Source organism: Rhineura floridana, chromosome 8 (assembly GCF_030035675.1).
Source record: "Rhineura floridana isolate rRhiFlo1 chromosome 8, rRhiFlo1.hap2, whole genome shotgun sequence".
NCBI lineage: Eukaryota > Metazoa > Chordata > Lepidosauria > Squamata > Rhineuridae > Rhineura > Rhineura floridana.
The window spans coordinates 95,308,283-95,332,916 of record NC_084487.1 but is presented as its reverse complement, the minus strand read 5'-3'; the positions used below and the strand labels follow the sequence as shown (position 1 = coordinate 95,332,916).

At 43.3% G+C, this 24,634-nt stretch overlaps 1 protein-coding gene across 2 annotated transcripts in view; it reads left to right on the top strand.

Annotated features, from left to right (window-relative positions):
• POT1 (protection of telomeres 1) overlaps positions 1-24,145 on the top strand; it is a 93,372-nt gene extending 69,227 nt beyond the window's left edge. Inside the window, exons 14-19 of one of the 2 annotated variants that reach the window (XM_061640174.1) lie at positions 3,674-3,879; positions 9,188-9,323; positions 11,015-11,109; positions 19,781-19,872; positions 21,219-21,324; positions 23,965-24,145. In XM_061640174.1, the coding sequence (XP_061496158.1) occupies positions 3,674-3,879; positions 9,188-9,323; positions 11,015-11,109; positions 19,781-19,872; positions 21,219-21,324; positions 23,965-24,074 (745 nt within the window). In that variant the 3' untranslated portion in view covers positions 24,075-24,145. Of the gene's footprint in view, positions 1-277; positions 2,981-3,673; positions 3,880-9,187; positions 9,324-11,014; positions 11,110-19,780; positions 19,873-21,218; positions 21,325-23,964 lie in introns of those variants that run through there. The other variant, XR_009764473.1, reaches the window with a different exon arrangement.
• The last annotated feature ends 489 nt before the right edge of the window (positions 24,146-24,634 follow it).

The window sequence follows — 24,634 nt, the reverse complement described above, 5'->3', positions numbered from 1 at the left end:
CATCGACCTTAAGGAAGCGTATCTCCATGTACCCATTTGCATAGCCCACAGAAAGTTTCTTCGGTTTGCCTTCGGCCACCAACATTTTCAATACAGAGCGATGCCATTTGGCCTCTCCTCTGCTCCAAGAGTATTTTCCAAGGTGCTACTCATCCTAGTGGCTTACCTTCGGACCCAAGGGGTTCATATCTACCCATATTTGGACGATCTGCTTATACGGGCCAAATCTGAAGAGCTGGCTCATCATCATTTAATGATCACCCTCAATGTTTTGCAGACCTACGGCTGGCTGGTCAACTTCGACAAAAGCCATCTCCAACCAACCCAACGCCTACTACATCTTGGGGCAATGTTGGACACCCTGCAGGCAATGGCCTTCCTGTCTCCAGATCGCATCACTGCCATCACAAGCATCGCAAGGTCCCTGATGCAACAAACATCCGCAGACGTCATGCTTCTCGCCAGAGCACTCGGGATGTTTATCTCCACAATCCACATTGTACCCTGGGCTCGAGCTCACACTCGGCCCCTTCAGTGGACTCTGTTGCCTTTTCAAAAAGACATTGCCAGCTCCAACCATCGCAAAGTTCGTTTGAGCCCCGCTCTGCGCCTCTCCTTCCTCTGGTGGACCAAGGTTCAACACCTCTCCAAGGGCACGTCGTTCAGAGAACCCCGCAGAACCGTCGTGACCACAGACGCCAGCCTCATAGGTTGGGGAGCCCACTGCAACTCCCAATATGTTCAGGGGGTTTGGCCCAACGCAGAGCGAGCTCGAAGCATCAACTGGCTGGAACTAAAGGCTGTCCACTTGGCTCTATGTCATTTTCAGTCTCTGTTCCCTTTGCATCATGTGCTCATTCGAACAGACAACACGTGTGTAAAATCACATTTGAACAGACAAGGGGGCACCAGGTCTCGTCCTCTGCAGGACTTAGCCTCCCTCATCTTTGTCTGGGCAGAACAACATCTACAATCCCTGAAAGCAGAGCACCTCAAAGGGATTTTGAATGTGACAGCAGACTGGCTCAGCAGACAACAGGTCTTCCCGGGAGAATGGAAACTTCATCCTGCCATTTTCCATCGTCTCCAGTGTCGGTTCGGCGCCCTCTCAGTCGACCTGTTTGCTTCCAGTCACAATTGCCAGCTTCCCAGGTACTTTGCCCGATACCTGGACTCAACAGCAGAAGCAGTGGATGCTCTGACAACACCGTGGCCAGACGGTCTATTGTACGCCTTTCCTCCCATACCATTGTTAGCCAAAACCTTGAGGAAGGCGCGAACCGAAAGGGCACAGCTGGTTCTGATAGCACCATTTTGGCCACGCCGTCCGTGGTTCTCAGATCTTCTGGCAATGTCAATGATGGACCCTTGGACACTTCCAGTAACGCCAGACCTCTTATCCCAGGGTCCAGTACTGCACCAGGACCCTACTTGGCTCAATCTAACAGCGTGGCGTTTGAACGGAGACACTTGAGGTCAGCTGGACTGTCTGACGCTGTGATTGATATTATTTTGGCCTCGAGAAGACCATCTACCACTCGCATTTATCAACATACCTGGGTGGCTTTCTCCAAGTGGTGTCAGTCCCACCACCACGATCCATCCCAGGCCAATGTGCACCAGGTGCTCCAATTTCTCCATAGTGGCTTTATGATGGGACTTCGACCCAACACCCTACGTCGACATGCGTCTACTCTGTCATCCATTCTCTCAGTGTCCTCTCCTGGAGATCATATTTCCTCACATCCGTTCATCAAACGTTTTTTGAGGGGAGTCGCCCTACGCTCTCCGGCTGTTGTCCATCGGTTCCCCTCATGGAGTTTGCCGAAAGTTCTGCAGGCTTTGCAACGCCCTCCGTTTGAACCCATCAGAACTGTGCCCCTACGTATTCTGTCCTTCAAGGTCCTGTTTCTGATTGCAATCACATCTGCCAGACGCGTTTCGGAGTTGGGCGCATTGTCTTCCGCTAGACACCTCTGCGTCTTCCATAAGGACTCTGTTGTGCTGAAGACTGACCCTTCCTTTCGTCCCAAGGTCGATTCAGTTTTTCATTGCAACCAGGACATTGTTTTGCCTTCCTTTTGCCCGAATCCTACCCATCCTCTCGAGAAGGCTTGGCATTCGTTGGATGTCCGGAGGGCTCTCAAGACCTACCTGTCTAGGACCCAAGAGATTCGACGAACGGAGTCTCTGTTTGTATCCTTTCATCCAGGGTCTATGGGGCATAAAGTATCCAATCCTACCTTATCCCGTTGGTTAAGGGCATGCATTACCTTAGCATATGAGTCCCTGAAGCTGCCAGTTCCTGCTAGTATAACAGCTCATTCTACTAGGTCAGCTGCCACTTCGGCTGCTTTTGCTACTAATGTTCCTGTTGCCGATATTTGTAGGGCCGCAGTCTGGTCTTCCCCACACTCGTTTATAAGACATTATAAAATTGATCGTTATGCCTCTGCTGATGCTTCTTTTGGCAGACGAGTGTTGCAACAGGTTCTTAATGAGGATTAACATGTGGGTGGTCCCTCCCTATATGGGTTGCTTTGGTACATCCCACGGTGATGGCCCACTTCCTATGGAAAATGTACCATTGGTCTCACCTGAAAGGTGATTTTCATAGGAAGGGGCCATCACGACCCTCCCAGTTGGAGGATGACTAGTGATTTTATCAATGGGTTACATGTTATTTTTTCCATATTATATTTAAATGTAAGAGTGAAGTCAAGACCTTTAGTTCTGTTATCTTATGAAGTTAGGTTAGAGTCATGTTGTTATGCATGTAACTATTATGTTATTTTCCTGGCGGGCCTGTTGGCCTTGTTCTTGTATTTTTAGATATCTCTTTTAGACTCGCTACGAATGAACTGGAGAGTGGGAGGGGCATGACGCCCCTAGTCTTGACTTCAAAAACATTCTTGCCTTCGCACGATAGGTGGAACTATCCCCACGGTGATGGCCCCTTCCTATGAAAATCACCTTTCAGGTGAGACCAATGGTACATTTTGGACTGAAATCTTCCTTCTTCAGGAGCTTTAAAAGCTTGCAGATTCTCTACATTCAGAAACACCTTGTTCTGAAAATCTGGACTACTAGCTTACCTACTATTGGTAGCCTTGTACATATTGAGGGAGTGTCACCTTGCCTATTCATTGTAGAGACGAGAAGAGCATAAAATTGGCTCTTACAACTTGTTTAAAAGTAGTTTTTAAGTTCAAATGTTTAGAACAAGGTTATTCCTAAGCCTGTTCTCTTTCTTAAATGGCTGCAGCCTGTTTTTGTCAATTACCTTGTGTCAAACATGGATGTGGAAAAGTCTAGCAACCATAGTTACAGGATTTATCGGGAGTGGCATGCCCAGAGGTGTGGAGCCACAGCAGTATCCTCTTGGCAGCAAAGTCGCTAGCCCTTACAAGGACGGGTGAGGTGGCGGCAAGATTAGGGTTGCATGAATGCCAGCAGAGCAAATCCAGCACTCCATCTTGTGCACCCACATGTCTCTGACCTCACCTCGCCCTTACTGGTAAAAGGCAGTGACTCCACTGCTGGGCAGCTATTGCTGCCTTCTGCCCAGTGGGCAAGCTGCTCCTGATTTCCATGTTTTGTTGACATACTTAATATAGTCCACCATATTGTTTTGGTCAAGCTTCTGTTCACTTCAGGCTGTCATCATTTTCAGGCAAGAAGTTCCAGATAGGACCGAGCTTGATTTAGTCATACGAGAGGCTTCAGCTACTTGTCCAAGCCCAGATTTTCAAAGTGCATCCTTCTGCGAATCTGTGGTGTGGGATACTGAAAACCAAGGAGACCGACATGTAGTTATTCATTTTGTACAGCATAATGAACTGCTTCAAGTTCCAGAACACAGTTTGGTTTTGATAGAAGGTTGGTTAATAGAATTGTACATAATATATCTGATGCCATGCTGTAAAAATAGGCTTTAATCCTGAAAACATTTTTCTCGGTCAGCAGAGGAGTGGAGTAGACAGGAATGGGTTAACTTTCCTGGAGGCAGGGTCAGCACTATAACACAGAGGTTTAGCTGGTGGCCGGCTGGAAGGGGAGGAACCTTCTCCCATTCTCCAGTTTTTGACTCTGCCTTCAGCGGGCAACAGAGTCAGCCTATTCCTCCTGGGTCCCCATAAGGGATTCAAGAACAGTTAGCTATTTTCTCTGCTCTTCTCAGAGAGTTTATCAACTGCAGTCGAAGCGCACAGACTTCTGCTTCTCTTCTTTCACTTCCCGCCCTCACTGAATAGCCAGATTGGAGGGAGGAAGAGAGGAATTGTTCTTTCTGAAGAGGCGCTGGAAGCAGCGGAGGCCGGGATCTGTCTCGTGCCTCCCCCTGCTGTCCCTTATTGAACGCTCACCCTCTGGATAAAGTAGTAAGAGCTCCCTTCATCCCTTCCTGGCACTGTGTGCTGATTTGTTAACGCTTGTTCTTGTTCTGTCCTCTGTTCAAATTTCAAGTTCATGTAGGTGGAGTGGCCGGCTGCTCAGTACTTGGGTTTTTACAGCTGTGTCACAAACGAGAACGGGAATCATAGAATAGTAGAGTTGGAAGGGGCCTATAAGGCCATAAAGTCCAACCCCCTGCTCAATGCAGGAATCCAAATCAAAGCATTCCCAACAGACGGCTGTCCAGCTGCCTCTTGAATGTCTCCAGTGTCAGAGAGCCCACTACCTCTCTAGGTAATTGGTTCCATTGTCGTATGGCTCTAACAGTCAGGAAGTTTTTCCTGATGTCCAGTCGAAATCTGGCTTCCTGCAGCTTGAGCCCATTATTCCGTGTCCTCCACTCTGGGACGATCGAGAAGAAATCCCAGCCCTCCTCTGTGTGACAACCTTTCTTCTTCTTTTTTTTACAATAATTTTTATTCAAATTTTCATAAAACAAACAAAACAAAGTCATAAAACATTCCAAGACAAAAAAACAAAACAAAACAAAAATGATTAAACAAAAAAATAAAATGTTGACTTCCCATTTGTCGCAGATCAGTTATAGGTCTACAATATATAACAATCCTGTCTCTTAAATTATATTATAAAATCACTTTCCTCCAGTAGTTATCTTAATTAATCATCAAATCTCATAAACATTACTTTATTCTTTCCACAAAAAGTCAAAGAGAGGTTTCAATTCTTTAAGAAATATATCTATCAATTTTTCTCCAAATGAACACGTCGATTAATCCATCTCGTTAATAATAATAACAATCTTGTTGTCATAACCATAGTCCAAATAAACGTATCGATTAACCCATCTCATCAAATCTGTTAGGTCCAATAATTTCAATAGCCATTATTCCATTATCAATATTAATTCCATCTTCCATCTTCAATAGTCCTGTTAAGTCCAGTAATTTCAGTGTCCAATCTTCCATTATCAGTATTCCATAATAATCTTGCTGTCATTGCCATAGTCATATAATAAGAGTCTGATGGGAATTTCCTCTATCCCAAATATTTTCTTGCCATCGATTCTGAATAAGTTGCTGAAATATTGTTGTAAAATCATATCTCTGTTCTTCTTTTTTACAAAATGCACTGGCTCATCTCTTGAGAGTTTTTCCATTGTCACATGGCTGCTGTGTGACAACCTTTCATGTACTTGAAGAGTGCTATCATATATCCCCTCAGTCTTCTCCAGGCTAAACATGCCCAGTTCTTTCAGTCTCTCCTCATAGGGCTTTGTTTCTAGTCCCCTGATCATCCTTGTTGCCCTCCTCTGAACCTGTTCCTCCCCTTCCAGCACACCACCAGCTAAACTGGTGTTATAGTGCTGACCCTGCCTCCAGAAGAGTTAACCCATTCCTGTCTGCTCCACTCTCCACTGACCATGACACTTCATGGTAAGTCCCAACTTTCCGATCTGACTGCCTCCAACTGTTACCCTCATGTGATGGCACTAAACAAGAAAATCTTCACGAGATGAAAATGTGTGGAGCATCTCTGCATGTTCTGTTTTCAAATCCATGTACACATTTGGGACCATTTTTTCCTTCTGTTTGGAAATTCCATGCAGGTGTGGGGAACCTTTTGCCCTCCAGATGTTGCTGAACTACAGTGCACATCATCCCTGGCCTTTGGTCATTTCTGTGAATTGTGGAATAGTTGGAAATTGACAAGCCCCTGTACACATAGCCATCCCCATGCAGAAACAACAGGGCTCCGGACCATGCCCAAGAAGTCTCTGCTTCAGAATCTTAGCTTGGATTTTGCTCCAGAATTAACACTGCATCCTCCATATCCTTCTTACTGTCCTGCAAAATGCTTAGTGCTTTGTCTGGGAAAATATAAAAGGGAAAAATAAGAAGGAAATTTAGGTAGCACTCAGACATTGGTCTCCTTGATGTGAATCTGGGAAATACATTTAAACATGAGAAGAGGATTAGTAAATGTGAATGAGGCACTAAATAATAAATTGGAGGCTTTGTTGTTTTACAAATCTTGTACAACCTGTCTTTGGCTCCATTTGTAATTGGAATTCATATTCTGTCCTCTAAAAAGTCTTGCTTTTCTTCTAGCTGGATAAAATATAGGGTGGCAAATGTCTCTTGCTGCAAATGTACTTTTAACTTAGCCATCCTCTGGATGTCAGTGTTTTCACATAGATAAAACTGTGTTAGTGTAAAAAAGCAGTAGGCTAGTCATGTTTTGTTTTATTTTTTCTTTAAAGAGCCATGTATCTTTTGTGGCTTGGTCACAAGTGTCTGAAATAAGTGGCATTGCCCCAAGACAATGGATTGCTCAGCTCCCGTTCATTTTGTGGGTTTTTGCAAGAGAACCTCTTGGTGGACTATGCCTATCTGCTTCTGTTTTAGCTTTTTAAACAACAAATTTTTGGTCCAGAAGCTGTATGTTTGTGGAAAATACAAGTAATAATGTTTGAAACAGATTTGCTTTTTATTCCTGTAATACAGCCTTTCCCAACCAGTGTGCCTCCAGATGTTGTTGGACCACAACTCCCATCTTTCCTGACCATTGGCAATGCTGGCTGAGGCTGATGGGAGTTGTGGTCCAACAACATCTGGAGGCACACTGGTTGGGAAAGGCTGCTGTAATAATTTATAAATCACATTTCAGGGCACAATCACCCTTCCAAGGTGGCATTCAAAAATACCATAAAAGCATAATATACAAAATCATCAGGTTAAAACCGCTTTACACTTTAAAACAACTCTGTGGGCTTGCTTGTACGTGGACAAGCATATTGATATATGCTTGAAGCTAGACAGAGACAGTGTGTTCCTACTGGTTCTGTTGGATCTGTCAGCAACTGTTGATGCCATCACCTGTGGAATCTTTCTAGGCTACCTGACAGCTGTGGGTATTGGAAGTGCAATGTCATGGTGTGTGTGATGGTTCCTGAAGGACTCATCTCAGAAGGTGGGAATGAGGCACTGTTTGTCTCCTTGTGTTTGGGGTCCCACAAGATTCCATCTTACCTCTGGTGGTGTTCTGCTGGGAGAGGTCATTAAATTTTTAGAGGTGCAGTGTCACTAGTATGTACACAGCTATATTCTACAGGGAATCTGTGGAAGTTCTGAATTGGTTCTCAGGTCATTGAAGGACTGGATGTGGACTAATTAACCAAAGGGTAATCTGGACAAGATGGAAGTGCTAACAATAGGAAAGGCAGACCTGAGTACAGGTGTGAAGCATGTTTTTGATAGGGTTGTACTTTTCCTGAAAGAACAGAGGTGCATTTTCTTCTCCTGGATCTAGCTTTACCCTGGATAAATAGATAGTGGCTATAACTGTGAGATGTTTTGCCCAACTTAATCTGGTGTGCCAGCTGTGACCTTTTCTATAGAAGGCTGTTCTTGCCACAGCTACACATGTCTTGACCATGTCAAGATTAGATTACAATAATGCTCTTGACATGAGACTGCCCTTGACAAGTGTCTAAAAGCTTCATTGCTGCAAAATGCAGCGGCTGATGGAAACTCAGTCCTTTGACTATACAACACCAATACTGTATTGAGTGAGTTGGCTCCCTGGCTCAGTTTATGGTGCTAGGTGTTATTGCTGCTTGTCCCACTGCCCTGTGAGGTGACAAACACAGTGACAAACTGGGCCTTTTTCACAACAGTGCTCATATTGTGGAAGTCCCTTCCCTGGAAGATCCACAACCCCTCCCCTTTTGCAAATTTAGGCAGCAAGCAGCTAAACCAACCTTGCTTAGGCAACTGTTTCTCAAGTTTTCTTTCTGCACCTTGAGAAAGGGCATCTTTGGCTTTGCTTGTTTTGCCACTTTATTATTTCTGCTGAAAACATGAATAGATTGCAGTGAATATTTGCAGTGAACATTTGGCTTTTGATTGCTCAGATTCTGATGCTGAAACCTTGCTGAAACTGACATTACAGAACTTTGTACCCTGTTGGGATTGCTTTATACACAGGCAAAGATAAGGCTAACTGTATCCCTTAATATTAACAGTAATAATTAATTGGTCAGTCTTCTTTGGTTAAAATGATATTACAGACGTTGGGTTGTTGAGTCTTAAAACAGTTTAAGTTGCTTTGGGTCACCTTGGTGAGAAAAGCAACTAACTAATATAAATAATAAATAAATAATAAACAGGCAACATACAACCCACTGGTATCTTCCATGAAAAACGTTTTAACGTTTTTGCTGGTTTATAAAGTCCTATGAGCCTCTTCTGAAGTTTATGCATTGTTAGCCTTGTATTCTATGCATAGTGTGAAGTATATTTTTATTACAATTTTTAAATCCCACCTTTCAGGCAACAAATCCTTCGAAGGCAGCTTACAAGTAACAAAGCTAAATTAATAATACCACAGTAACTATATTAAAATATAGCAATTTCATCAGGGCAGTTTCTTTCTTCAGGGCAGGTGGTGGTAGAAGGCCCGGTAGTAGTAGGGGGGTCATGGACCAGCTGAGCAGGCCCTGATGTCTTCGTCATGTGGTTCCTTGTCTCTACTGAAAACCTTCCCACAGGGCGTTTGGTGATAGATGGCACCAGGTGGAGAGGCGAAAGTCCAGCTGGAGCAGACTTTCAGGTGGTCTTTGCCTGCCAGGTTACCTCCCACTGTCTCCTGAATCTATCTATCTATCTATATCTATATCTATATATATATATACCTGATAGCCCAATAAATAACCTGTTGAGCCAAGTTATCAGAGTATTAACTTATCTTAACTGTCTTCCTTTTTTATCAATAGGAGGGATGCTGCAGGAAATTTTGAAGCTCTCAAAAAAATTTAAAGGAATTATACCCGTGAGATCCACAGAAGACAATCTTGTGTTGCTGGACCTTTCAGCTCCGTTTCTTTGGCAAGGGAATATGCAGTACTATGGGTAAATCTAACAAAGAAAAAAGAATAGATTGCAATGAATGCATAGTAAATCTGATTTCTTTCCTTTGCTCAGATTCTGATGCTGAAACCTTTGATGGGTAGTTAGATCTTTGGAAAATTACATTATCAGTCCCTGTAGCAGGATTAAAGTTACATAAAACAAGAAGATAAGACAGTAATGTGAATGGGAATCAAACAGTAGCTATATGCTAGTGTATATCTCCATTTTTAGGGTGTGTGTACACAGATAGAAGTAGCATTATTATGAAAACTATGATTCAGTGTGGCATACATGGGAGTCACATTTTATCTCAACAGCTCTGTAGATCTTAGGAAAATCCATCTGGCCCAGGGTCACTCAGTGAGTTCCACACCAACCAATCTTCCTAGTACAAATTCAGATGCAGCACTTCTAACTGCTACCCCACACTTATATTTTTTCTGTTCAGGTTGTTCAACCTAAAAAAAAATGGTTTACCTGAATGGTAATATTTCCCCCTAGTCCAGAGCTATGCTGCATTAATTTGGGGAGCCAGTCAATGCTAGTGCATACTATGTCAATTCCTGGCCAATGCACCAAAGCTGATTAAGTCCTCCAATCAGGTTGAATTTACTCAGTAGGAACCCAGTGAGACAGATAGCAAACCATAACCAGTGATTTAAAAAAAACAGTTTCTGCATGAAATCAATCAATCTGTTTATTGGTGTATTATGAAATTTGCAGAAAATAAAGCAACTTGAATCAATACAATTGAGATAAAAATCTATGGTGTAATAATGGCATAAACTAATCATGGTAATTGCACTGATTTAATAATAGTATGAACTAATAATTGCATTGACAATTTGTAACTACTGTTGCTGGATTACAGCTCCCATAATCCTTTGCCATTGGCCATGCTGGCTGGGACTGATAGGCGTTGGAGTCCAACAACCTCTGGTGGGCCACAGGCTCACACAGATACGCAGACACACAAATTTAGTGCAAGATCCCATTTATAACTACATACTGTGGAAATCAATGGAACTAACGAAACCAAGTTTAGAATTGCCATTCTAATTTATCTTGAATTATAGCCTATTATATTGCACAATATTAATCACTTTCTCTACACTAACAACACTTGGTTGACTTTATACAGTCATAAAAACTTTACAGATGTCTTTAATGTTGTAAATATGATATGCAAGTATTTACATATTTTTCTGAACAGAAAACTTAGTTCTATTGCAATATTCTCTTTAGACCTACAAGCACAATTTTATGTTGATCCTTTTCACTGTAACAGAAATGTTCTCTGAGTGCTTTTTTTACAGCGCTGAAGAACTAAATAAAATTACTTACGTGTTAGGGCATGGGTAAATTATCAATTCCATCCTGTTGTAGTGCCAGATTTATTTCTTCTATTGTGAAGCAGTTTTGTATCATTAAACAGCAAAAAGTTGTATTTCAAAAATATATGCTTAGCATATATTCATAAGATTTATGAATATATTGATGCGCAGTTATGTGTCATTCCTCTGCAATTAGACTGACCAAGGAATTTATTTTTGTTGACAGTGATTTATAAAAGGCATCACAAGTTTACTTTTGTCTCTAAAGCAGCAGGAAAACGTCCCACTGACAAGTTTGATTTTGAGGAAAGCTAAATATTCAGAAGTTTGACCCCATTCTTTTGTTTCTCATGTTAGGTGTAAACATTGTTCAAACTCAAAGGTGATGTCAAGTCTGAGTCCTCTTGCTGCACAGGAAGATCCGTCATGGGAGCCTGCCGTAATAGCACAAGGTAAGATTATGCTCTTCTGCCATTCACTGATGCAGTATTTTTATTCATAAATCTTCAGTGTAAATGAAACCAGCAAATAATTTCACTCAAATGTGGTAGTATGTGCACATATGGAGAAAGTTGCGTGAATCTGAAGGTTCTCAGAACATGACTTGGGTGTGAAATGCAGCTCCTGGACTAATTCTGTTAGTCAGTGGGCTAACCTAAATAGCACGGGCCCAAGCAGTACCCAAACGGCAAAACTACAATAAGAAGAGCCACTTTTCGAAGACCATCGGAAGAACAAAAAAAAGTGATTTTTTTTTTTATCAAGGGAGGTGGTGGGCTCTCCAACACTGGAGGCATTCAGGAGGCAGCTGGACAGCCACCTGCCGGATATGCTTTAACTTGGATTCCTGTATTGAGCTGGGGGTTGGACTCAGTGGTCTTGTAGGCCCCTTCAAACTCTACTATTCCATGATTCTACGATTAAACCCATGAAAGAGAGGAAGACTTATAAATTGCTTTGGAAAAAAGTGTAATGTGAAGCAGCCTCTCTTGTTGTTTTGTATATTGTTCACATATGTGAACAAAGTCATGCCAGGTTGCATAAAGGGTCTCTGACATCTGTTGATTTACTGATCACCCAGTTATATAGTGGTTCCTTTTTGTATCATTTGAGAAAAATTCCAGGCAACTATTCTGCCATCTAAAAAAACAATCTAGTATCAGGTTGACAAAAGGTACTTGTAGCAGCACATTGGACAGTGTCCAAAGTTCCCCTGTGTGCAAGGGCTCCCTCTTCTTGTTTATAAGGATAAGGACATCATGCATGCAAGAGGCAGATTGACTTTAGCATATGGAGCTTTTCCCTATGAGTCCGGCCATCACAGCGGGTATTAGCTCCACCTATCGTGCGAAGGCAAGAATGTCTTTGAAGTCAAGACTAGGGGCGTCAGGCACCTCCCACTCTCCAGTTCATTCTTGCCTTCCTGCGAACAAGATTGAAATCCTATCATTGAGATCCTATAGCGTAGAATTTAGCTAAGTTGTTTTCGTATTTGTTTACTTTGTGTTTAAATGTCATTTATCTCTGTTGCTTGTTTGAGGTTCTTTCCTCAGAGACCGCGGCTGAGGTTCTCCCTGATTGGTCTTTAACCTTTTATTTTTCGTTTATTCTCTTGCTTGTTTGAGGACCCCCACAGAGACCACGGCTGCGGTGTTCTGTGGTTTTCTGGCCGTTTTGAGCTTCGGGAGATCGCAGCTCTTTCTCTCCCGTAGCGGTTTTTCCCTGTCTCAAGCCGCGCTCTGTGGAGCCCTTGGAGAGGCCGCGGCTGTGGTTCTCTCCCAGGCGGGAGCCTGCGGCTGTGGCTCCCTGCCTTTTTTCCAACCTTTTTTTACCTGCCGGGGTTCTGCCTCCCTAGAGCCTGGTGATCCGGCTCTCTCTCCGCAACTTTAATTTTGCCGCGGAGAGCCCTGCTCCCGGCGGCGGCAGCGGCTTGCCTCCTGCTGCCTCATCCCTCACAGGCTTCTCTCGGCACTTTGATTTCGCCGCGGAGAGTCCTGCTCCCGGCGGCGGCAGTGGCTTGCCTACTGCTGCCTTATCCCGCACAAGCTTCTATCTGCTCTTTCTTCTTGGGGGTTTTCTTGGAGCCGCTAGTGCGGCTATCGGCCCCGCGGCTCCCCCTGCGAGGCTGTGCTGAGCTACCCTTCCCCCAGTTTGTTACCAGGCGGCCGCCATTGCTCTGTCTTTCTCCTCCATTTTTAGATCATTTTTTCCCGCCATTTTTGTTGAATTCAAATTTCCCGCCTTTTTTGTTACCCCTTTATTAACCATCGGATACCTTCCCTGCAAGCTATCTGTATGTGTGTTGTCTGTGTGTTGTAGACAGAGTTACACAGGGCTTCCTCACACACAAAATTACTGTGACTGTATCATCAAGGCTGGAGTTTTAATACAGTGGCTGACTTGTACTAAATTTGAATTATATTCAGTACCATCAAGGCTGGAGCTTTAAATCAGTGGCTGACCTGTACTAAATCTGAATTATATTCAGTATTATCAAGACTGGAGCTTTAATATCAGTGGCTGACTCGTACTAAATCTGAATTATATTCAGTATTATCAAGGCTGGAGCTTTAAGATCAGTGGTTGACTTGTACTAAATTTGAATTATATTCAATATCATCAAGGCTGGAGCTTTGATATCAGTGGCTGACTTCTACTAACTGAATTATATTCAGTATTATCAAGGCTAGAGCTTTAATATCAGTGGCTGACCTGTACTAAATCTGAATTATATTCAGTGTTATCAAGGCTGGAGCTTTAATATCAGTGGCTGACTTGCACTAAATCTGAATCATATTCAGTATTATCAAGGCTGGAGCTTTAATATCAGTGGCTGACTGGTAATAAATTTGAATTATATTCAGTATCATCAAGGCTGGAGCCTTAATATCAGTGCTGACTTGTACTAAATCCGAATTATATTCAGTACATCCTGCTCCTTCTGTTGGCGTGTACCACGCCTGAAATCCAGCCTACAGCACTTATCTGAACTATATTTTGTACATCCTGCCCCCTCTGTGGCCGTGTACCAAACCTAAAATACAGCCTATATTATACTAACGCTGATACCACAGTGCATTCTGCCCCCTCTGTGGCAGTGCACTTAGCCATCTGCCAGTGTATTCTACCCCCTCCGTGGTCGTACGCTGTGCCAGTTCGGGTCTTTACATCCTGCCCCCTCCGTGGCAGTGTACTGCACCCAAGTTAATATAAGATGGCAGAACAGCCAGGCATGTCGCAATCAGCCAATATGATGCCAGATCAGCCAGGCATGTCACAAACAGCCCAGCCACAACACTCCAAGGTGACTAAGTCTAAGCATGTTAAAGTAATGGCTAAGACAAAACATATTTCCAGCCATAACAAACCAAAGCGGCCACGCTATGCCTCTGTGCCAACCACCACCACTACCACAGCAACTCAGGCACACATAAACGATATACTTCATTCCCCTGCTGCTTTCTCTGACGAGGAGGTTTTTGCTGGCTTTTCCACTCAGCTTTCACCTAACCAGTTTCCCTCCGTTTTACCGCCCCAAACATCTGCTCCAATACCGGCTCAGGCACAAACATCTGCCACAACCGGGCTGCAGCTGTCCCCTGATTTCTTCTCCCAACTTCAAGCCATGCTGGCATTTATCACCCAAATGCAGTCACTACCACAAGTTCCGGCCATACCTCAACTCAACATGGACCAACGTGCGTGTCATGAAGCTCATCCTTCCTGCTCACCAAATCCCTTCGATATAGCCAGAGGCAGATGTATTGACGAAGCCTCGTATGCGGAGGAGTCAACCTTCACTGACCACGTTGAAGGAGGTGACTGGAACGACGATTCAGATCATGAGGAGGATACATCGTATCGCTTGTTTAATGCCTCAGACTATCAGCCCCTGGCACGCAGGGTAGTTAATACCCTTGGTCTACAGACTGCGCCTTCAACTTCTTCCGCACCAGCCATCAAAGGGGCCAAGGTTCTCAAATCTCCTGCACTTATTGAACACTATATCCCGGTGCCGGACCCAATTGCCAAATTGGTATCTGAAGAATGGGCTCAACCATTTCAATCTCGCCACTTCCAGAACCTGGCTGACAGGCTTTACGCCCTAGCTCCGGACTTTGCCACCAAGTTACACGTCCCTGGCATAGACAAACCAATTGCTCGCCTCGTTTCACGATCCCTTTTGCCCAGGGAAGGGGAATCCCAACTAAAGGACACTACTGAGCGTCGAATAGACTTCACCCTCCGCAAAAACCACGAGGCCACTGCCCTATCCACGCGTGCCTCCGCTTCAGCCTCCATTTTCTACAGAGCAGCTATGATGTGGCTGGATGGTCTTCTAGAGGACACTAACCCTGATCCTGTCGCCCTCAGAAGGTCATTGGTACAGTTGCGTAAGACAGCAGCTTTTGTGCCCGATGCCACCTTGGATGCCACTCATTTGGGGGCACGAGCCATGACGGCTCAGACAGTCACTCGAGGGACCCTCTGGCTTCGCCACTGGCAGGCTGATTCAGCGGCCAGAATGAATCTGGCCAGGTCTCCTTACTCCAGATCGTTACTCTTCGGCGAGGAAGCTCTAAAGGCAGTGCTGGTTGATCCCAAAGACGCCCACAAACCGGTTCTGGCCATTGTCCAGAACATCGACCATAGGCCTTCCAGGCGCTTTCCTTCCTTCCGTACTAACCAGCCCTTTCGAGGAACGCGGCCAGGAGGACGAGGCCACAATGTCAGATTCTATGACCCCAATTCATCCAGGGGCTCCTGGAACCGACGCTTCCAGGGCAGAGACCTACGGCTGGCTTGTCAACGTCGACAAAAGCCATCTCTAACCAACCCAACGCCTACTACATCTAGGGGCAATGTTGGATACCCTGCAGACAATGGTATTCCTGGCTCCAGATCGCATCACTGCCATCACAAGCATCGCAAGGTCCCTGATGTAACAAACATCAGCAGACGTCATGCTTCTAGCCAGGGCGCTCGGAATGTTCATTTCTACAATCCATATTGTGCCATGGGCTCGAGCCCACACTCGGCATCTGCAATGGACTTTACTGCCCTTTCAACAGGACATTGCCAGCTCCAACCATTGCAAAGTTCGCTTGATCCCCGCACTGCGCCTATCATTCCGCTGGTGGACGAGGTCCCAACACCTCTCCAAGGGCACGCCGTTCAGAGAACCACACAGATCTGTTGTAACCACAGATGCCAGCCTCATAGACTGGGGAGCCCACTGCAACTCCCAGTACGTTCAGGGGGTTTGGTCCACCACGGAGCAGACTCAAAGCATCAACTGGGTGGAGCTAAAAGCTGTACATTTAGCTCTAATTCATTTTCAGTCTCTGTTCCCTTTGGACCATGTCCTCATTCGAACGGACAACACGCGTGTAAAATCACATTTGAACAGACAGGGGGGCACCAGGTCTCGTCCTCTGCAGGACTTACCCTCCCTCACCTTCGTCTGTGCAGAACAACATCTACAATCCCTGAAAGCAGAACATCTCAGACGGATTTGGAATGTGACAGCAGACTGGCTCAGCAGACAACAGGTGTTTCCGGGGGAATGGAAACTTCACTCAGCCATTTTCCATCGTCTTCAGAGTCGGTTCGGCGAATGCTCAATCGACCTGTTTGCCTCCAGTCGCAATTGCCAGCTTCCCAGGTACCTTGCCCGATACCTGGATTCAACAGCGGAAGCAATGGATGCTCTGACAATACCGTAGCCAGACGGTCTCTTGTACGCCTTTCCTCCCATACCATTGTTAGCCAAAACCTTGAGGAAGGCGTGAGCCGAGAGGGCACAGCTGGTTCTGATAGCACCATTTTGGCCACGCCGACCGTGGTTCTCAGATCTTCTGGCAATGTCGATGATGGATCCTTGGACACTTCCAATCAGGCCAGACCTCCTATCCCAGGGTCCAGTACTACACCAGGACCCTACTTGGCTCAATCTAACAGCGTGGCGTTTCAACGGGGACATTTGAGGTCAGCTGGACTGTCTGACGCTGTGATTGATATTATTTTGGCCTCGAGAAGACCATCCACTACTCGTATTTATCAACATACCTGGGTGGCTTTCTCCAAGTGGTGTCAGTCCCACCACCATGATCCATCCCAGGCCACTGTGCATCAGGTGCTGCAATTTCTCCATAGCAGCTTTATGATGGGACTTCGACCCAACACTCTACGTCGACATGCGTCCACTCTGTCGTCCATTCTCTCAGTGTCCTCCCCTGGAGCTCCTATTTCCTCACATCCGTTCATCAAATGTTTTTTGAGGGGAGTCGCCCTTCGCTCTCCGGCTTTTGTCCATCGGTTTCCCTCATGGAGTTTGCCGAAAGTTCTGCAGGCTTTGCAACGCCCTCCGTTTGAACCCATCAGGACTGTGCCCCTACGTATGCTGTCCTTCAAGGTCTTGTTTCTGATCGCAATCACATCTGCCAGACGCGTTTCGGAGTTGGGCGCATTGTCTTCTGCTCAACACCTCTGCGTCTTCCATAAGGACTCTGTTGTGCTGAAGACTGATCCTTCCTTTCGTCCCAAGGTCGATTCAGTTTTTCATTGCAACCAGGACATTGTTTTGCCTTCCTTTTGCCCGAATCCTACCCATCCTCTCGAGAAGTCTTGGCATTCATTAGATGTCTGGAGGGCTCTCAAGACCTACCTGTCTAGGACCCAAGAGATTCGACGAACGGAGTCTCTGTTTGTATCCTTTCATCCAAGGTTTATGGGGCATAAAGTATCCAATCCTACCTTATCCCGTTGGTAGAGGGCATGTATTACTTTAGCATATGAGTCTCTGAAGCTGTTAGTTCCAGCTAGTATAACGGCTCATTCTGCCAGGTCAGCTGCCACTTCGGCTGCTTTTGCCACTAATGGTCCTGTTGCCAATATTTGTAGGGCTGCAGTCTGGTCTACCCCACACTCGTTTATAAGGCATTATAAAATTGATCGCTATGCCACTGCTGACGTATCTTTTGGCAGATGAGTGTTGCAACAGGTTCTTAATGAGGATTAGCATCCGGTCCCACCCTGTATGGGCTGCTTTGGTACATCCCGCTGTGATGGCCGGACTCATAGGGAAAATGGACCATTGGTCTCACCTGAAGGGTGATTTTCCTATGAGTCCGGACATCACGACCCTCCCAGTTGGAGGATGACTATATATTTTCTAATGTGTTCTATATTACTGTTATGCTATTATATTTAAATTTAAAAGTGAAGTCAAGACTTCTAGTTCTGTTATACCGCTATGTTGGAGTCATGTTACTATGCATGGTACTGTTGTGTTATTTTCCTGCTGCCAGGCCTGTTGGCCTTGTTCTTGTATTTTTAGATATCTCTCCTTAGACTCGCTGCGAATGAACTGGAGAGTGGGAGGGGCCTGACGCCCCTAGTCTTGACTTCAAAGACATTCTTGCCTTCGCACGATAGGTGGAGCTAATACCCGCTGTGATGTCCGGACTCATAGGAAAATCACCCTTCAGGTGAGACCAATGGTCCATTTCATAGAAAAGAACAGCTAAATCTAAATCTGATGTGTATTGGTCTGACATCTTATGCATAGGACAGTTAGGAAATATAAATATGTAGCATTTAGGTTATATAGAGCTAAGTTCAGTTTTATTCTCCAAAAACCACAAAAAGCCCCCTTTAGAATCATTTGAATGAAGTAATAGGGCTTTTCTGCAATCCTCATAGCCAGAGCAAAATGGTAAGTAGTAGTATTTTTTTGTAAGGGCACTGCCAAGAAGAGCTCGGTTTCAAGAGGAGTTAGCATTTTGTACTGCTGTTCTTGTGCATGTCACTGCATTCTCTTGGATGTGTGTGGTGCGAATCCCCTGATTTCTGGAATAGAATAAAGCCTAATTGACATTATCATGCACAATATGTGCGAGAAGATCTGATTTTGATTGTTGATTTATGCAGTTATTCACACATTTTTACAGGTTCTATTTAGGGTCGCTTCCATCCTTGAGAAATGATCTTGATCTTGATTTTATGTAAATGAGAACAAATATTGGCTTTCTCTATTTGCACAGCATTTACCTTTCAAGAGAGATGTATTTGAGCAGACAAGAGAAGCTCTACCACTCTTAATCCGTGCCTGCTCTGGGTTCACTTACATGAATCTTGTCCTGGCAGCAACTTTCTATTTCCCCATCCCCTCTGTCATCTTTCTCAGCAGCAGCAACAAAAATGAAACCAGAAGCATGTGTGACTAACCTGGAACCAGAAAACTAATTCAGAGGCTGACTAATAAGAAAAAACACTTTTAACACTATTTGTATCTTCACTGGACTCTACTTTAAGAATTTAAGCTATGCAAAGTAAATTGGTGGGTTGTTTTTTTACAGTGGTATATGCTGCAGGGATTCTCTGCAGGGGACCATTCTTTTGCCAAAGAACCAGTCATATTTTCCCTGCAGACTTCATTAGGAATAAAACTGGTTAAACAAAATGAATCCACAGTAATAATGGCAGGAGTTCTACAGCATAAGAAATAGCTGTTGGGCAATATCTCCTAAAACCTACACTAAATTAAAATTACTTTGTTGGATGTCATTCTGTATGTAAATGCTTTTGAGCATCATCTACAGCAATGCCGTTTGAGTTTGGTATAAGTTATACTAACTTTTCATGGTATAGCCAGGGCTTTTGTATGTGTGTGAAGTACAGAGCACCAGCACCTTTTTTGTTCTGTTTTTTTGCTGCCCATGATATCCTGCCCTTCCTAGAAGGAGCCCAGGGCAGCAAATGATAACCATGTTGTGCTGGCACCCATGGTACTTTTGACAAAGTATGAGCACTGGCACCTTATTTTACCAAAAAAAAAAAGCACTGACTGTAACTATGGTGCAACATAGATGTTTTGCGTGCACATCACTGGGCAAATGGGCTTTTGCACATGCCAAGTACCCCTTTCATTTTAACTGAGAGAGCAATTTAGTTGGGGGGCTGTTCATTCACATTGGAGTCTGCTACAGTAGCAGTAAAACACTGTAAAGTGATATTCGTGTTGTCTGTATCTCATCCTATAACTTTTTTATGTTTTAACTTTTATATTGCTCTTGTATTGAGTAATCTTTAAATAGAACTACTTATTTTCCTCCTGCTTAGCATTAGGAATTGTACCCCTCCAATACGTCTTTGTGATGACGTTTACTCTGGATGATGGGACCGGAACACTAGATGTGTATCTCATGGACTGTGTAAGCGATGAGATTATTGTATTCTGAAAATATGTAGCTTGAATATACATTTGTGCTTGTATACAGCTGTTCTCTCAGGCAAAGAGAAGAAGGCAGGGGTGAAGTTGGGGAACAACTCTAAGGGCCAGGACATGTGCTTTGCATGCAGAAGGTCTCAGGTTCGTTCCAGGTCGGGCTGAAAGAGACTCGTGCCTGAAACCCTGAAGAGCCGGTGCCAGTCTGTGTCAACAGTACTGAGCTTGATGGGCCAATGACGTGACTCAGTATAAAGCAGCTTTCTAAGGAGAAATAATTGTGCAGTAGATTAAAATGCATTGGCTAACTACATGTAAAATTGGATGAAAAGAACAATTTCCAAGCCTTGACTTTTACATTAAAACGATAAAAAGATGGTACACTGATGCACCAGGTCCGGTGTCAGGGAAGGGCCTGCTACCAACTCTAAATGCTGGCTTTGACTGCTTGGGCCTGGACCTCTTGTTTTGGTGTTTTGGCTTTGGAGGGTTCCCCAGAACTTCTTCAGTGAACCTTGGGGCAATATAATTCCTCTTTTTTCTCTATGTTTGGCAAAGTCAGTGCGCTTTCCCGTCTGTTCCTAAATCCTTAAAATCTGTGAGGTTGTGTTTGCTTTTTTTTGTATGAGCAGCAATTTTTGTCCAAGGCTTCAACTGAAAAATAAATTACATTTTAAGCCAACTTAATATATGTGACCAACATTCCATGATTTTAAACTCTCCCTAAAAAAAGAATACAATCACAAATTAGAACTTTAGCAAAGCTGAATCATAAAAACAAGAGAGATAAATTTGTTCTTGTTAAGCTAAAATAAAGAGAGATAGAAAGACAGCCAACCCACACACAGCGGAATGGCAAAATGTACATTCCAGTTACATTCTAAACAAAAAAGGAAAACTAGAGAGTTTTTTGTGAGTTAACTGCATATTGATGGTAAAAATTGCTCATCATACACCTGAGGCATACATTAATGTCTTATTAAGTTCATGTCTGTACAAAGGTGTTAGATTATTTCTATTTTAGCTATGAATTTTAATAAGGCTAAAGCTAGCATAGAGGGTTAATTAACTTTAGATCCACTTATGAACTGGATAAAAGTGAAGATGCTTTTTTAGGGATCTCCCTTTTTGTTTTATACCAGAATGTCTAAAATAGATTTACATTTTAAATATGTACTCAAAGCCGTGAAATACACAATATTACCTCCTTTGGTTTTTCTTTATTTGCATTATGTTAAAAACATGGACCCTTTTGTTACCTGAAATGTTCAGTTCTTTACCAAACGTCTACAGCCACTGTAATTATTTCTGCATTATATTTTCCATCTCCAGAAAGATTTCTTCCAAATTCCAGCTTCTGAAGTCCTGCTCAGTAATATTTTACAAGAGAACATGGAGAGGATCATGAATAAACTTTGCCCTACAGGAAAAAATCTAGGTGAGACACTTGTTTTGAGCATATGTTGAATAAATATACATTGATTATAACTCTCTCTGTGTGTGTATACAAACATACACACACACATATGTATTATAATTATAATTTATCATTTTAACTCTACAATCTGTAGGAAAGATAATTAATTTGCATATTTTCCAGCTGTGAAACAAAACAAAAAAGTCCTGCATGTATCATTTCCCCATTGGCTGCAATAGTCATGTAAGAATTTTGTGCAAAGGATAACTCCTCTGTATGCCAGTTTTTCCGCTAATTGCAATCCATAGGGGAATTTGCCACCAATAGATATCTTTCTGACCAAGTACAGCCTGAGATTATGATAGTTGCAGATTGCTGCCATTGGTCAGAATGCAGGCAAAATCTGGTTCCAGTTGCAACTGCAGGAAAGGCTTTGAAGCTGAAGTTTGAGGGGGGGGGAAGAAAGCTGTGGATTTTATTATTCATGATTGTACGACTGGTTTGGGATCTAGGCAGAAGGAACTGTCATAAAGATATGAGGTTGTGGTTGGCTCATCGAGGTGGGGAGACATGAAATGAGTGGCAAATAATATGTTCGTGTGAAGTAAGAAGACAGAGAGCATAAGAAAAATGGGAGGGAAGGAACTGGGAACCAATTTGGAATCATATCCTTAGGTGGTGTTCCTCCATCCAAACAGGGATGCAGAAAACACTACTTGTGGATTGAGACTAAGTGCAAGTTTGCAAAAGAAGTATTGGGCCCTTTGATTGCCACTCACCCTCAATCAGAGTCACGGCTTTGGAAGGAACATGATGCAGGTGTGGCTATTTTCATCTTCAGTAAGCCAAATGGTGGGCTGACATGAATCCTTATTTACCTCAGAAACAACACAATTTGCACGGAGCTCTGCATAATATATCTGTTGTATGAATGTTTCTGACAGTGAACTACAGGGTTTATGTAGAGCAGGGGTGGGGAACCTGTAGCCCTCCAGATGTTGAACTCCAACTTTCATCAGCCAGCAGTCAGGGATGATGGGAGCTGTGGTCCAGCAACATCTGGAGGGCCTCAGGTCCCCCACTCCTGATGTAGATAATAATGCTCCTCTGAGATTATATATCATATGCTGCTTTCATAAATGGAAAAGCCCCCCCTCAACTACTGTCAGCTCAGGTTCTTTGTTTGCCCACTGGTTGTCATGTAGAAAACCTTATGGAACCTCACAAAGCAGCTGCTGTCAGGTGGAGCAGAAAACTCCAGACAGATTTTCTGGAAGTATCAGAAGAGCATGGCAGAGCACTATCCCCAGTTTTCAGCCTGGACAAGCGATCTAAACATCTCACTCCCCATCTTGTCTCCCGATGGGCGTTATCCAACAGGGTGACCCAAAGCCATTTCCCTACAATTTTTTTAAATGAAATTGCGGTATACACGTATTTTTATAAATAAATAAATCTGCTGTGCAAATAGTTTAAAGTGGCCTCTACTGATATGAGAATATGACTGCCTATATATTTTTCTGAATTAAAACGGTTTGGGTTTGTTAAAGACAAATGCTAGCTTTTTGTCCCTGTGTATTGCTGAGCCCACATTTACTGGATGACTGGATTGTTTTCAGATTATGTCTCATTAATAGAATTCAGAAAATGGGTCTTGCCCTTCAGAAGTTAACTGCACATGATGTAAATATCTGATCAGATCAGCAACAACCATGAAGCTTTATGGATTTGATGCTGAGTTTGCAAAAATGAGAGAAAAGGAATATCTCCTATTCTAGTAATCATAGAAACATTGATTCCACTTGGCAGTGGTTCATGTGTAAGTGACATTTTAGATGGGGAGAGTGCTTAAGACAAGACAAGCTGAATTTTTAAAGACTTTTCTAATACAGGTTTTTGTTTCAAGTTGAGTAATATTACATGTTTTCTTTGGCATCTTAGATATGTATGTGTTTAATGCTAAGCTTGCCTTGTACTTTTTTAAAAAGGTAATAGTATGTGCTGTACAATTCATTGGCTCTGCTATAGGGGTCAGCAACAGGCAACACCTGAGCCAAATCCAAATGCCTGAAGGTTGCCAATTCCCTCCCACTCCCCATTTCTAATCTCAGAGGAAAAAGAAGTGTGGTTTAGCAGTTATCTAGTTACAGTATTTGGCAGCAGGCCATGTGGAAGGTCAAGGAATGGGGTCTTGGCAGATGTTCTCTCACTTCTTTCTGAAAGTGACTCCAGCAACACTAGTTGCTGATCAGAACTACAGTATCTTCACATTTGCCGGAACTCTTATTCTGATTCTATACATTAGCTTTTGAAGTAGCAAAGCAACTCTAGCTAAAGCGATCTCTAACCCTGAGAAAGGTAATACTCACTTGCCCATCTACTACATCTTATTTTCAAGTGATTTCAACAGGATTATCACCTTTCTTAAGTAGTGTCCATTTAATGGTTAGGGCATTGCATCAGCATGACATAAATACCCTTGTGACGATAGCTGTTTGGTATGTACTACTGTATCTGTCCCCTCACCTTGGATTTGGAGTTGTGCTTAATGTTTCCGACCTTAAAAGTGTTTCTGTTTTGGTTTTTTGGTCATGGTTACAATTCTTGACACTGACGTATAGAAATGCATATGAAAACTAACCATTTGCTTTTGATTTGTAGATAACTTCCCGTGGTTGGAATGCTTTATCAAATCTTACTATGTCCAGGATGGAAGAGAGCAGCAACTTTGCTATCGGATTTTTAATACTATGATTGCTGAAGATGTCTGATATATCCAGCTACTTCAAGGCCTGTAATGCTTGTTAAATTAATTTGAACATATAAACAGTGCAGAAGAATTTATAGAGAGTGTGCTTTTTATTGAATATGAAAATGGATACTTTGTTCTGGATCAACTTATGACTTAAAAAATGGATTTGATATGCTCTATTTGCCTACAGAAAATCCATACATGTTCACTGAAAGGTCTTTGCATTTCTTCAGGAATAAGTAGCGTACAAGCAGCAGTGTACAGGAGTCCCCACTCACAATCTCCCCCCACCGCAAAATGTTGCTAGTTATATCCTAGTCTAGTGTGACTTGGAGAGTCAAGCAGAAGCCCTTAAAGACACTGGCATGCAACCCTTTTTCTTACTCTTGATTCAGGGAAGGGTAGGACCTTGAAGTACATGTTGTAGCCAATCCAAAAAGCCGCAGGTGTGGGCCCATTCTCTAAAACTGTGCAAGCTGTCTTAATGATTAGAGTTGAATCATTGAGATGTCTCTATAGGTACCTGTATAAGATTTCCCCCTGTACAGTTGAATAAAATTCTGCTTTACCAGTTGTGGT